The 14,599-nt window shown below is 46.4% G+C and overlaps 1 protein-coding gene across 1 annotated transcript in view; it reads right to left on the bottom strand.

Annotated features, from left to right (window-relative positions):
* Positions 1-14,599, bottom strand: part of LOC135914896 (uncharacterized) — a 364,873-nt gene that overhangs the window by 28,256 nt on the left and 322,018 nt on the right. The window contains exon 6 of the mRNA XM_065447822.2: positions 2,909-3,027. Within this exon, the coding sequence (XP_065303894.1) occupies positions 2,909-3,027 (119 nt within the window). The remainder of the gene's footprint in view (positions 1-2,908; positions 3,028-14,599) is intronic.

Here is a 14,599-nt window from a genome sequence, read left to right as displayed (position 1 = left end):
GCTCGCGCCACGACGGGCCAGAGGGAGCGGTTTGCAACGAGAAGCGTCTCTCGCGCCACGGAGGAGGAGAAAAAAAAAATAGAGACGCGCTTCGCGGTGACTTGGACACGGAACTCTCATATGGAAGGAAGCCAACGGTCGGGCTCCCGTGTCCTTGGGAAACAGCCCTTGACATCTACAGCGCTCGCGCTACGAACGCGGCTAAAAAAGGAAAACAACCGCAGAGAGGTGCTGTGCGATTTCGTCGAATCCGTTCTCAGCCACTCTTCCCTTTACTGTATGTACTCTCCCGGATATGAACATTTTGCGTGCAGCAAGCTGTCCGGCAGAGCGCCGGGGAAATAGATGGCGCTTCCGCGACACGAAGGCAAACGAACAGATACTACGACCAGTTTCTGTGCCGTGCCACACTGTTTACTTATGGGATAGGGCGGCCTCAACTCTACGCTGAATGTTTTGTGTTTCCGGCAACTGAGCAGATACACGTACCCACATCTGCGCACTACAGGCGCTGCAAATCTAACTACAGGTTGCTTCTAAGGACGCCGTAATGCGGCACAATTTCCTCGCGCGCGCGACGACCGAACGCTCCATTTCCTTGCCACCGCGCTCGCCCTCTTTTAACTCTTTTCAGTTCCTCGCGAGCCTCGGTAACGCTGCACCGAACTACGACACGGGACGAACATCTCATTCTCCTTTCGCGGAACAGACGGCTTCTTTGCATTCCACGAACGCCTAAAGGAGAAGCGCAAAAAAATTCCAGAGGGGGAAAATAAAAGCGACAATGCGTACACAACACGTGCGTTGCGCCGGTGCTCAGTGGAGAATGTTTGCCCATCGTCGTCACTGCCATACGATTTTTTGACGCATGCACACTACTCGAAGCTTATCACGTTTGTAGCATCGTGGAACGGAGCGTGGAGCGTCCGTCGGGCCCGAACTTGTGCTACGGAGAGCCAGGAAACGAGAGGACATTTTTTTTCCAGCCACTGTCGACGGCGGATGCGGCATTTCATTTCCGCATGTACGAGCGAATCAGTAGTTCGTTGCCGTGACGTCTCGCAACGAATCTCTTTGTCTTTTAGAAACTGTGCGTGAAGCGGCGACGATATAAGAGTGAGTCAGCGTACGATTTCAAATTTTTACTTTTTTGTGAGGGTACATAGGTATATAGTTCCGTTTACGGCATCTCGGTAAGTAGACAAAAGATAGATAAAAGAGAAGAGCGAGCTTATTGCCTACTGCGAGCGTGAGGTGGCAAAAAGCAGCTAGCGAGTTCAGGCAGGAGGAAGCTCAGGGTGCCAATTGAGGAGTTATGGGTAAGTAGGCAGCGTACACAGGGCGCACGCATCGGAATTCATGCCACGTTTTTCGTTTTTCTTTCTTTTATTTTTTTGTGTGAGGAATTAAAGGGACACTCTTCACAGTTAAAGGTCACTGTTCCGTTCACTGTTGTGTAGAACGCACTGAGAAACAGCTCCGGTACTTTCGGGTTGCCCTCCGGTAAAACCCCTTAAACTTCGTAAAGTAGCGACATGCTTTGAAGAATGCGGCCTCCTGCTCGCGCGCTTTGGCCGAGGCCGACGCCGCGTCGCTATTGGCCTAATAGATTCACGTGGGCCCTCGCGCCTTGTTTCAGCGCCATTTTCGCTCGAGAAGAGTCTACGGAGTGGCGAGGAGAACATCTGGCTCCGTTGCTACGCTCGAGCAGCGTAGGTGGCGCCACGGTTGAGGAGGGGGCGTGAAAGGGGTAAAACCCCTTAAACTTCGTAAAGTAGCGACACTCTCCTCTTCCGCCTTCACTCCTCCTCGTTTCTCCTTTCTTTCACGCTCCCTCCTCGATCGTGGTGCCGCCTACATCACTCGAGCGTAGCAATGGCGCCAACATGAGCTCCTCGTCGGTCCTGGCGCTGATGCATGGCGCGAGGGCCCACGTGATGCTATTAGGCCAATAGCGACGCGGCGTCGGCCTCGGCCAGAGCGCGCGAGGAGGAGGCGGCATTCTTCAAAGCGTGGCACTAAGTTACGAAGTTTAAGGGGCTTTACCCTCCGGGGCCCGCGGGCGACGCCTGGCGGCGGCTGCTTGCTTTGACATAGCGCACTCACGCGCATGCACTGCCAAGCTATGCTTAGGGCTGCGCACGTTGCTTTTGCGAGCGCTGACGTTTGATTGGCGCCTTTGCTTTGTTGGAAGGGGCCGCTCGCGCTTACTACGCAATGACCGAGTTCGTTCGTTGAACGAAAAAAAATATGCGGTTTTAGGTACCAAGATCGTGATACGATCATGAGGCGCACCTTAGGGTGTGACTGCGAATTAATTTTGGCAACCTGGGGTTCTTTAACAGGCACCCAATCCACGGTAGACGAGAGATCTCGCATTTCGTCCTGATCGAAATTGCGACCACCGCGGCCGGGATTCGATCGCACAACCTCGAGCTTAGCAGAGCAACGCCAAAGCCACAAAGTAACCACGACGGGTACATGTTAAAGGAACATTAAAGGAACATTAAAGGAACATTAAAGGAAACCCCAGATGAGTTTGGATCGAGAAGGCATTCTTTGACAACTTTCTTTTCGTTAATTTTGCAGCAGGAGCTTGATTATCAGACAAGAAAATGGAAGCAACTTTGAGTTCATGCTGACTGATTGCATTCCGTGTAGCATCTGTGACACTGAGAAATTTTGTGATACCATCCTTCTTCTATAAGGGACGAAAGTACCTGGTGCCAACTGAAGTGGCCAACCTCACGAATTACATCACGCAAGAAGAAGAGAAATAAAAAAAAGGGGGGGGGGCATAACTTCAATGTCTTCGATATCGCGCCGGAATTCCAGCACCACCATATATCGAACGGGTGGAAAAACTAAGTCATCGTCGTCGGGGAGCAACTGCAGATTGGGCACTCACGTTGAGCCTGTAGAGGACGAGGTAGAAGCCCGAGAAGAGTAGCACCGTGGACAGGTAGGTCTGCGCCATGAGGAATCCGCTGACCGCCCGGAACTTGATCAGCTGGTGCGTCAGAGTCCCTGCAGGAAGGACACCGAGGTCCGTGCTTAAGCATTGAAGCTACATTTGCTGCTACGAAAATGTCTAGACGAGCTTGTAGGAGTGATTTCGTGCCGAAAACACAGCTTCAAAAACGGGAACAACAAGGAGCGAACGCGAAAAAGCCATCTGGCCTGTCAACTCGCTGTGTTCATTTCCGCCACGAATCTGTGGCTAAGCGATACTGTAGCGGCCGTATCCGCCAGTGTCTGTGAAGCCGTGATTTGTGACAGACGTGGAATTGGCGATGGGTAGAGTGAAAACAAAATACACTATACTGACGGGCGACTTCAATGCCAAGGCAGTGGGGGATTATCGCATAGGCACTAAAAAAAGCAGGGGAGAGTTATTAGTAGAGTTTGCGGAACATAATAATATGCGGATAATGAATACCTTCTTCCGCAAGCGGGAAATGCGAAAGTGGACGTGGAGGAGCCCGAACGGCGACACTAGAAATGAAATAGACTTCATACTCTGTGCTAACCCTGGCATCATACAAGATGTGGACGTGCTGGGCAAGGTGCGCTGCAGTGACCATAGGATGGTAAGAATTCGAATTAGCCTAGACCTGAGGAGGGAACGGAAGAAACTGGTACATAAGAAGCCGATCAATGAGTTAGCGGTAAGAGCGAAAATAGAGGAATTCCAGATCAAGCTACAGAACAGGTATTCGGGTTTAACTCAGGAAGAGGACCTTAGTGTTGAAGCAATGAACGACAATCTTGTGGGTATCATTAAGAAGTGCGCAATAGAAGTCGGTGGTAACTCCGTTAGACAGGATACGCTATCGCAGGAGACGAAAGATCTGATCAAGAAACGCCAATGTATTAAAGCCTCTAACCCTACAGCTAGAATAGAACTGGCAGAACTTTCGAAGTTAATCAACAACCGTAAGACAGCTGACATAAGGAAGTATAATATGGATAGAATCGAACATGCTGTCAGGAAGAGAGGAAGCCTAAAAGCAGTGAAGAAGAAACTTGGAATTGGCAAAAATCAGATGTATGCGTTAAGAGACAAAGCCTGCAATATCCTTACTAATATGGATGAGATAGTTCAAGTGGCTGAGGAGTTCTATAGAGATTTATACAGCACCAGTGGCACCCACGACGATAATGGAAGAGAGAATAGTCTAGAGGAATTCGATATCTCACAGGTAACGCCGGAAGCAGTAAAGAAAGCCTTGGGAGCTATGCAAAGGGGGAAGGCAGCTGGGGAGGATCAGGTAACAGCAGATTTGTTGAAGGATGGTGGGCAGATTTTTCTAAAGAAACTGGCCACCCTGTATACGCAATGCCTCATGACCTCGAGCGTACCGGAATCTTGGAAGACCGCTAATATAATCCTAATCCATAAGAAAGGGGACGCCAAAGACTTGAAAAATTATAGACGGATCAGCTTACTGTCAGTTGCCTATAAACTATTTACTAAGGTAATCGCAAATAGAATCAGGAACACCTTAGACTTCTGTCAAGCAAAGGACCAGACAGGATTCCGTAAAGGGTACTCAGCAATAGACCATATTCACACTATCAATCAGGCGATAGAGAAATGTGCAGAATATAACCAACCCTTATATATAGCTTTCATTGATTACGAGAAAGCGTTTGATTCTGTCGAAACCTCAGCAGTCATGGAGGCATTACGGCCTCCATTACGGCCAGACGAGCAGTATGTAAAAATACTGAAAGATATCTATAGCGGCTCCACAGCCACCGTAGTCCTCCATAAAGAAAGCAACAAAATCCCAATAAAGAAAGGCGTCAGGCAGGGAGATACGATCTCTCCAATGCTATTCACAGCATGTTTACAGGAGGTATTCAGAGACCTGGATTGGGAAGAATTGGGGATAAAAGTTAATGGAGAATACCTTAGTAACTTGCGATTCGCTGATGATATTGCCTTGCTTAGTAACTCAGGGGACCAACTGCAATGCATGCTCACTGACCTGGAGAGGCCAAGCAGAACAGTGGGTCTAAATATTAAGCTGCAGAAAACTAAAGTAATGTTTCACAGTCTCGGAAGAGAACAGCAATTTACAATAGGTAGCGAGGCACTGGAAGTGGTAAGGGAATACATCTACTTAGGGCAGGTAGTGACGGCGGATCCGGATCATGAGGCGGAAATAATCAGAAGAATAAGAATGGGCTGGGGTGCATTTGGCAGGCATTCTCAGATCATGAACAGCATGTAGCCATTATCCCTCAAGAGAAAAGTGTATAACAGCTGTGTCTTACCAGTACTCACCTATGGGGCAGAAACCTGGAGGCTTACGAAAAGGGTTCTACTTAAATTGAGGACGACGCAACGAGCTATGGAAAGAAGAATAATTGGTGTAACGTTAAGGGATAAAAAAAGAGCAGATTGGGTGAGGGAACAAACGCGTGTTAATGACATCTTAATTGAAATGAAGAAAAAGAAATGGGCATGGGCAGGACATGTAATGAGGAGGGAAGATAACAGATGGTATTAAGGGTTACGGACTGGATTCTAAGGGAAGGGATGCGTAGCAGGGGGCGGCAGAAAGTTAGGTGGGTGGATGAGATTCAGAAGTTTGCAGGGACGACATGGCCACAATTAGTACATGACTGGGGTTGTTGGAGAAATATGGGAGAGGCCTTTGTCCTGCAGTGTACGGAACCAGGCTGATGATGATGATGATGATGATGATGATGATGATGATGATGATGATTTGTGATACGAGTTCGGCGATATAATGCAGCTTAGCGTACGTTATAGTCACGACAAGTTTATGGACATTTATAATAATAATAATAATAATAATAATAATAATAATAATAATAATAATAATAATAATAATAATAATAATAATAATAATAATAATAATAATAATAATAATAATAATAATAATAATAATAATAATAATAATAATAATAATAATAATAATAATAATCCACTCTCCCTCCTTGTCGCTGTGTCTACGCTCCCTAATACCTGACATATCGTTCAAGAGGACTTGTTGCTGGGCATGTTGGTGCTATTCATTATACACATTTAACAGCGTGAAAATCAGACTACAGAGACCACGAGGTGGTTAGGTGTCCTGCGGAGTCTATGTGGTGCTCGATTTTCGCGAAATTAAAACAAATTACTGCAGAACTGATCAAATGATGACAGTCGACGGTAATGCGAACAGCCACCGAGCAATGTAGCGACATGCAATATTCATCTAGTCGGATTTATAAAGGCGAAAGCCTTTCTAGGCTCATGAAGTTTGCGTCAGCAGACCTGACCGCCGGAGTGTCCGCCGAGGCGTCATCACGCCGTATGAAGACAGATTAAAGACGGAATATAGAATAAAATTGATTTATAGTGACACTTAGTGAATTAAATGTTATAATAGAGATTGATAGAGGTACATAACGACTAGTAATTAATAATGACTACATATGACTAAAATGACTACTAATGACTACGAAATGACCAATATGTCTACCAGTGGCGTAGCCAGAAATTTCGTTCGTGGGGGGCTCACTTTGCAGCTAGGCCTCCTCTTATAATTTAGTCAAGTGATTATATATATATATATATATATATATATATATATATATATATATATATATATATATATATATATATATATATATATATATATATATATCTGTCATTCAACAACCTTTTTTACATTTTCGTACATATGCAACGACCAGGGGAAAATCTCAATGACGCTGTCCTTTGTTATAATGTATTCAGCAGGAGCAGCTGTCACCGGTTGTGTATTGCGAGTAATTGCTCGGAAATTATAGTCGCAACAGAGCGCACATATAAAAAGCAGGAGTTCTGCAAAATATATGAGGGCAAGTCAAATGAAAGTGAGCCAATGCGAATATATGACAAACGGGGTACTTTATTTAAAAGTAGTCACCATGAGTATTTAGACACTTGTCCTACTAACGAGTCGCGTGATTCCCGTCTCATAAAACTCCTTGAGTTGCTGCCTCAAAAATCTGTAACTGACTACACGTCATCTTCCGACACGAATTGAGCAGTTTTTTCAAATTTTACCAAATGTGGAAGACGCAAGGCAACAGGTCCGGGCTGCATGAGGGATGTTGCAGCGTTTCCCACTTGAACTTTGCCAGTTTTGTATTAACCACATCAGCGACATGGGAACGGGCAATGTCGTGGAGCAAGATGTCCCCAATGCTCAATTTTCCCCGTCCTTTGTTCTTGATTGCGACACGCAGCCGATACGACCTTTCACAATATCTGAAACGATTTAGAGTTTCTCCAGGTTTAGAAAATTCGATCAATAGTGGCCCCTAATAATCTAAAAAGAAGTCAACATGACGGCCTTTGTTTTCCTTGGGAATGGTGAATTCAAATGTTTCCACTGTAGGCTTTGCCGTAGTGTTTCAGGCTAGTAGTAGCGGCACCAAGAGTCATCCCCGGTCACAATTGCAGACAAAAAGTCGTCACCCTCATCTGGGGTTCTTTGACGTGCACCTAAATCTAAGTACACCGGTGTTTTCGCATTTCGCTTCCATCGAAATGCAGCCGCCGTGACCGGGATTCGATCCCGCGAACTCGTGCTCAGCAGCCCAACGCCATAGCCACTGAGCAACCACGGCATTTTTAATTGTGTTGGGGGTAATTGCACGGTGGCTTTGGCCCGGCCATGCATCTTCTTTGTAACTTTCATGTCCTTCTTTGGACAGTTGGCTACAACGCTTCGCAGTGGCCAATGAAACGCAATGTTCAACGTATACGGCAGCCATACGGCGAATAATTTCTTTTTGGGAAACATCTTCATTTGTGAAAAACCTAACGACATCAAGCTGTTCAACTTTTGGAGTGTCCATTATGCCACGCAACCATGTTCAACCCAGTGTATGAGAGCATTAAAGAACATTTAACCTCACCTCTGCATGTCACTTGTAAATGAGATGTGTATGTGCTACGCGCATGCCTCGAAAATAATGAACCGAACCATTATTGCGCAGGGTGAAGATACAGCTTGATACAGGGCAAAAAATTGTCACTGGAAACAAAGTTCACTGCGCATTTACACAAAACCTCGCAACATGATATTTAAATATACGTATAAGTCTCCAATAAATCTACGTACTTAAGAAAAAGTCACTATATATAATGCGTCAAACAAGGAAAATGAACAGGTTGCGCAACCACAGAATCACAGATCACCCCCCCCCTCCCTCCACTCCCAAAATGTATCGCGGGCGGCGGAAGGCGGCGCGCTTCCTCTCCGCTTTTCTCCCTTGCGCACACAAGACTCATCGTCGGCTCACCCCCTCCATCTCCCCCCCCCACTCTTTCATTCGCACACAGAGCATGCGGCGCGTGGTCACGATGTTATCGACCTTGGCCTTTATTTATACGGAACATGCGGGCAACAGCAGGAATGCGCCTGGAGTCTTCATATAGCTGCTGTCGCGATAATATAATAGTATCCGGCAACTGAAGCGTCCCGTGGCCCATTACTTTCCGCAAAAGAAGTAACAAAATCGAACTTTCACCTCGCGACAATTCGCTGCGCCGCAACAATGTCTTCCTTTTTTTCTTTTGTGGGGCGGGGGGCGGCGAAATAGAATAACGCAAAGGATCGAACGCATGTTGGCTACAATCGAATGCCTACTTTGGGCACCTAGTGTGGCTACCGAAAGAATATCGAAGAAAACGTGTGATGCTTGGTCCACAGAAAACCATACGCATAATGCTCGGTATCCTACACCGGCGAGACAAAATTTTCCGGAGAGGTTGCACTCAAGCGAACTCGTTGCAATCCGTCGAGTCCCCGAAGTGCTGGCGGCGAGCGACTATGCATTGTTTCTTTTTCTCGTCTGCTAGCCAGGAAGCGTCCAAAACTCTGCCAGGTGAAAATGCAGTCGGCCAGGGAAAAGGAACGCGCATCCAAGTGCGTAGCGCGGTTGTCAATGCAGCACGAGAAAAACGCATGCGCTCTGGCTGGATCGGCAGCCCGCGGGTTACGAGAACAAAATAAGAGAAAGGGGCTCAATGTATCCTCGCGAATAAAAGTCTAGGCAGAAAAATAAATAAGAACTTACTTACAATGGTGGATTTAGTGCTTTGACATGGATGCTTTGGCGCAGGTGGAAAAAAAATGTTCATATTCTTTTCTGTGACCTGACGGCACAAATGAACCACCACAACGCCTTCTCTCATCGGACCTCGCTGCGTGCTTTGTCAACTTGTCTGATAGTATGTTGATTTGGCTTGTCAACGTTGTATGGCCCGATGTACGACTTTTGAAAAGTCGATGCACCTTTGGCGTCAAATGTTTACAACAGCATTAAATCCACAAAGTTCCGTAATTGAAAATCTAAAGCACGACGTCGGAAATGTCAATGCACCTTTCGCATCAAAATGGTATGAGAACTTTATACCCACAAAGTTTCTGAATTGAAATCCAAGCGCTCCGTAGATTCCGCGGCTTCCGCAAGATGCCGAGACGAGCCCGCTCGCCATCAAAACGCCCTTGAAATTTTGTGCTCGGTGGGGCTCCTTGCGTTACGATATGTGACTCCCGATGTATGGGCGTTGCTGCGTAATCCAGCCCGATTTCGCTATGTTCGCGCTTAAATGTCTTTTCGAGCGTGAATTAAGGACATTCTAGACAAAATTGAACATGATTTCCGGCGCCGGGAGTTGTTTTGGTCGGCGGCGCATGATAGCATGAAAACATTTCGGGGGGGGCTGAAGCCCCATAAGCCCCCCCCCCCCCCCTGGCTACGCCCCTGATGTCTACCGATGGCTTGTAATGACCACAACTGATTACAAATCGCTAGAAATGCTTAGTAATGACCAGTAATGACTAAAGTAGGACAAGGAAACAGAAATACGTAAAGAGAAATGAGTGAAGAGAAAGAGGCAAACATAAGAAGGAAAATACAAGAAGTAAGACAAAGAAAGAAACATAAGGAACGAAGAAAGAAGAAATAGGTGAAGAAGAAGGAAAGAGAAAGACAATGAAGTGAAAGAGGAAAAGAAAGAAGAGAAAGAGCTGAATTATAAGAGGAGGAAGAGTAGGCTTTCGCCGTTGAGGCACCTCTTAAGAGAGCTCTTAAGAGTCACTGCAATTTTTCAGCACATGTAGCGGTAATGCTGGGACTTTGGTTGATTCGGCTATATGCCACATACTCCGATATCGTCCCACGTTGCTATGGCATTGACTTTGAAAGGTCGCTCACGAGGATGGAGGCATGGCGACGATGGTTTGACACCGATGCAGTGACGATCAAATGACGAAGAAGGAATGATATCGATCGATCCACAAAGGCGTATGACGACGACGGCATCACGAAAATGATATTTCGATTCCTAAATTATGACGATGGTGTAACGACGACAACGTGACGATAACGACGACATTGAGATGACGACGATGGCCTGAGGACGACGGTATGACGCCAACCAAACGAAGCATGAACGGCGACCGGCGAAGACGGAATGGCGACGACGGTATCGCAACTGATGCACGATGACGTCTGCGCGACAACGACGCAATGATGACGATGACACGGCAACGGCGGCATAATAAGGGTTGAATGACGACAGCATACTGGTTACGATAGTGACGTCGTATGATGACGTCACTAAAGAATGACGTCGTAGGATAGACGGAGGTGGTATGACGACGACGGCACGACGGCAATTTGATGACGATACTCTTATGAGGACGATGGTGAAACGACAGCGTGACGTCGATGGCACGACGAGAGTCGGATGTCGAAGTTACAATGATGATGATGGAACGACGGCGACGCCATATCCAGACGATGGTGTGACCAACGTTACTAGACTAGGTTCAGTTGTCAAACTCTCCGTAGGCGCCATACATCGTGGGTGGCCCCTTGTCTTGGTTTGCCGCCAGAGGGCGGGAGCACCGCAAGTAGCTCTACGCGGGCGCAGCTCTGCGTTGGCGAAGGGGCTTGAGTCCTCAGACTTCACAACTTACGTACTCAGCAAGTGTTTTCACCGATGCGTCTTTAAATGTTTGTATAGTCTCGCGTTTAGGAGATTGATTAAAAAACTTTACGTAGCTGTGAAAATGCTGCTGCGCTGCCCCAGAGTGCGCTGTGGAGTCCTTAGTCCAGAGCCGCAGCAGCCCCGGCCGTCCACTGCGCTCTATAATAATCAGCTGTTGCTGATGAGTAGCTGTAAGTAGCTGATTAGTAGTTGTAATCAGCTGTTGCTGCTTAGTACTAATTAAATAATAATGCGAACGCATGAGGCGATCTTAGCGCGACCACACGATGGTCCAAGAAAGTCACGGGAGCCCAAGCGAACCAATCGAGGCAGTTCACGAGGCCAGTCAAGGCTCAGTGAATTAGGCGAAGTTAATTAAGGCACAGTTAATTAAAATAGAGTTAAGGCACTCGAACCCACGGTCGTTGAAACCTGGACCTTTGGTGGTGGCAACGAATTACATAAATAGATGAACTAATTTATTCATTAGTGAATTAAGAAGTACACTAACAATTATTGGATAACTTTTAATTAATAATGAATTAACTACGCATTACCTAACTGGGCGGATTTATAATTTGAATATCTCAAAGCTACGGCAAACATTACCTTGGTTGTGCCTAGCTACGCAGCATTCGCATATTTTAAAACTCTGGCTGAAGTTAGCTGGGAAACACGGTATATACACACTCTCAGCGCTTCATTTCGGGATAAAAAAAATGAAGCTAGCACTATTTCTTTCATCAGAGCACCGCATTCACAAGTGCAATGTTGAAACCTACGTGAGATGTGCTCCCTTGCGAGCAGACTTGCACATTCAAAGTAAGTTATCGCTGCAGGAACGGTGCATAAATATGCATTCGCGTCAGTAAATAAAATTGGATGATACGGCCCGTAAACTCTTCAAAACCCACAGAGCATTTAAAACGCATAAGAGTGTCGCAAAAATGCACCGAGACTGCAGCAAAACACGCATATATACAACGCGCCAAAACGCATAAACAACGGACAGTGCTTCGTCGCCCTGTCCGCGCCGCGCTGACCGAGCAAAGTGCGACAGCAGCGCCACGAGATGGGTGGTGGGTCCACGCAGTCACGGGAGTTTGAAAACTGAACCTAGCCTAGTAACGTTGGGTGTGACAAATACACCTGACGACGACTGTATGGCGGCGATGCGGCGATGACGATGACATGACAACGGCATGAGGACAATGTGACGACGGCCAGTGTATGACGAACATGGCGTGACGATGACTGCATCACGAAACCTGTATCCGACGGCGGTGTGACGTCGATGGTAGGACAGCGTGAAAATGACGGCATATATAATCACGATCGATTGACGACAGTATAGGATTAAATACACCGACGAAGAGAAATTGACGTCTATGGATTGACGAAAGCTATATGACGACGACGGAATGACGACGACGACGGTATGACGAGTGTCGTGTGACAAAGTTGGAATGACAGCGTTGCCGCGACCAGGATGGCACCACGACTACAAGCCCATATATAGTGGCCCAAGCTACCACACAACTTGGGCCACTGGGTCGGCGTAGAAGGCATGACGGCGACGGCATGACGACAGTAAGATATCATGAAGCTGGAATGAAGACAACGGCACGACGACGGTGGCATCGCGACCATGAATACATACCTAGTGGACCAAGCTGGTAGACAACTTGGGCCAATCGGTTGGCGTAGATGGATGGATGGATGGATGGATGGATGGATGGATGGATAGATAGATAGATAGATAGATAGATAGATAGATACGACAACGTGACAACGACACATAGACACGGATAGATAGATAGATAGATAGATATATAGATATCTAGATATCTAGATATCTAGATAGATAGATAGATAGATAGATAGATAGATAGATAGATAGATAGATAGATAGATAGATAGATAGATAGATAGATAGATAGATAGATAGATAGATAGATAGATAGATAGATAGATAGATAGATAGGCAGGCAGGCAGCTAGGCAAGCTCGAAACGGCTGAAGTTGGCAAACGATGCTATTCGCATTAATAGTGTAAGCCTTCAAATAAGTCATGCAGTGGGTTTGCGCCAACGTCGAAGGACGACAAAGACACGTGCCCACAGTGGGGAAACGCTTCTCTCAGTAAAATGCATTGGTCCGCTTTTTCCTTCAGTGACCCGTGCAGATGGGGCTAGTTGCTTACGATTCGTGCTTTGAGCACCAGCTACGACGGACACAAAGACACGGCATCATCAATAATTAAGTGCCTACAGCCAAGTACGCGCTTGCTGACCCAGCGTGGACATATAATCAAAGTAAACAAGGGTGATGTTTATCGCCCTGCGGTATATCATTGGCGTGCATTTTATTGGAACATGTGTTTATGTGCGATAAGTTCAATTCACCCGTACCGCCTCACCTTACTTTATATCATCGCACTTGCTGTGGCAAATCTTTTTTTCCTTATCATGTCATATCTACTGAACCAAGTCGACATAAACAATTGAATTCCATTACAAAACGGTGCATCATGAGGATAGGGAGGGATCTCACAACAATTAGGAAAGGGTACTGTGATTTTAAACAATAATCGCCTTACAAGCGTGACTATGGGTATCGCCAGCGAACCCACATCCTTCCCTATACATCAAGTTCAATTGTACAGTCGTGTCTTGTATAGTGGCCCCTTACAAGTGAACACAGAACACTTCAAGCCAGACGAACGACCCTGAATTTACATATTTCTCTCGTGAATGACCTTCTCAAATTAGGAAAGGAAGCTTTCGTACAGTCTAGAAAAATCCTAAAGAAACGCTGGAGGTAAGGGTAAATTATAACAGAGCTTTATGCTTCTTGTGTCGTCAAATCATCTCACGGAAGCTTCAATTCTGATTTTCGCTCATAATCTGTACGTTCCAAATAGTTCGCATAATGTGCGAACACTTCTGTAAATTTAAGCGTAAATTGACGCTCCAATCATACCAGACAACGCAAAAGCATAGAGTACTGCTAAATCTCACTTGGTTATTGATGTAAGTAGTATCGCGGATGAAAAGCCTTCCGCCGAAACCGAGAAAGGTCACTGTTGCGTGATGCCTTTGGTCCCTGAACGAAGAGTGATATCGAACCGCAGCTGGCACAGAGCAAGCACGCAGAAATATCGATAGCTTTAATTTTAAAGTGCGGCATGAAGTCTCGTTCCGATTGCAAAAAATAATTGATGCCCCTACAGGTTTAAAGGAAAAACATATATATTTTTTTCTGCCGCCCTTCCATATTCTTGCCCTGAATGAATCGCTGCACTAGCGCCTAAATTTAGTAGCTGCGACCATGCACTTTCGGGAGCCTTCTCGCACACCATAGGTGCTCCCGTGCGAGTTCACCGATTCTCTGTCGCTTTGGCGGCCGCTTCGTTCCTCTTGGTCACCTCTTCCAACAGATTTTGCAGCCGCGTGAGCAGCGTTTCGTACTGGAAGGTCCCGCGCCAGTCGCCGAACGGGTCGTTCATCTGGGTGCCCGTCAGGTGCATCTGCGACTTGACCGCCTCTTCGTACTTGGCGTAGAACTTCGGGAATCCCTGAAAGAG

The sequence above is a fragment of the Dermacentor albipictus genome, chromosome 2 (assembly GCF_038994185.2).
Source record: "Dermacentor albipictus isolate Rhodes 1998 colony chromosome 2, USDA_Dalb.pri_finalv2, whole genome shotgun sequence".
Taxonomy (NCBI): Eukaryota; Metazoa; Arthropoda; class Arachnida; order Ixodida; family Ixodidae; genus Dermacentor; species Dermacentor albipictus.
Note: the sequence above shows the minus strand (reverse complement) of the source record. Positions and strands in the feature narration are given on the sequence as shown.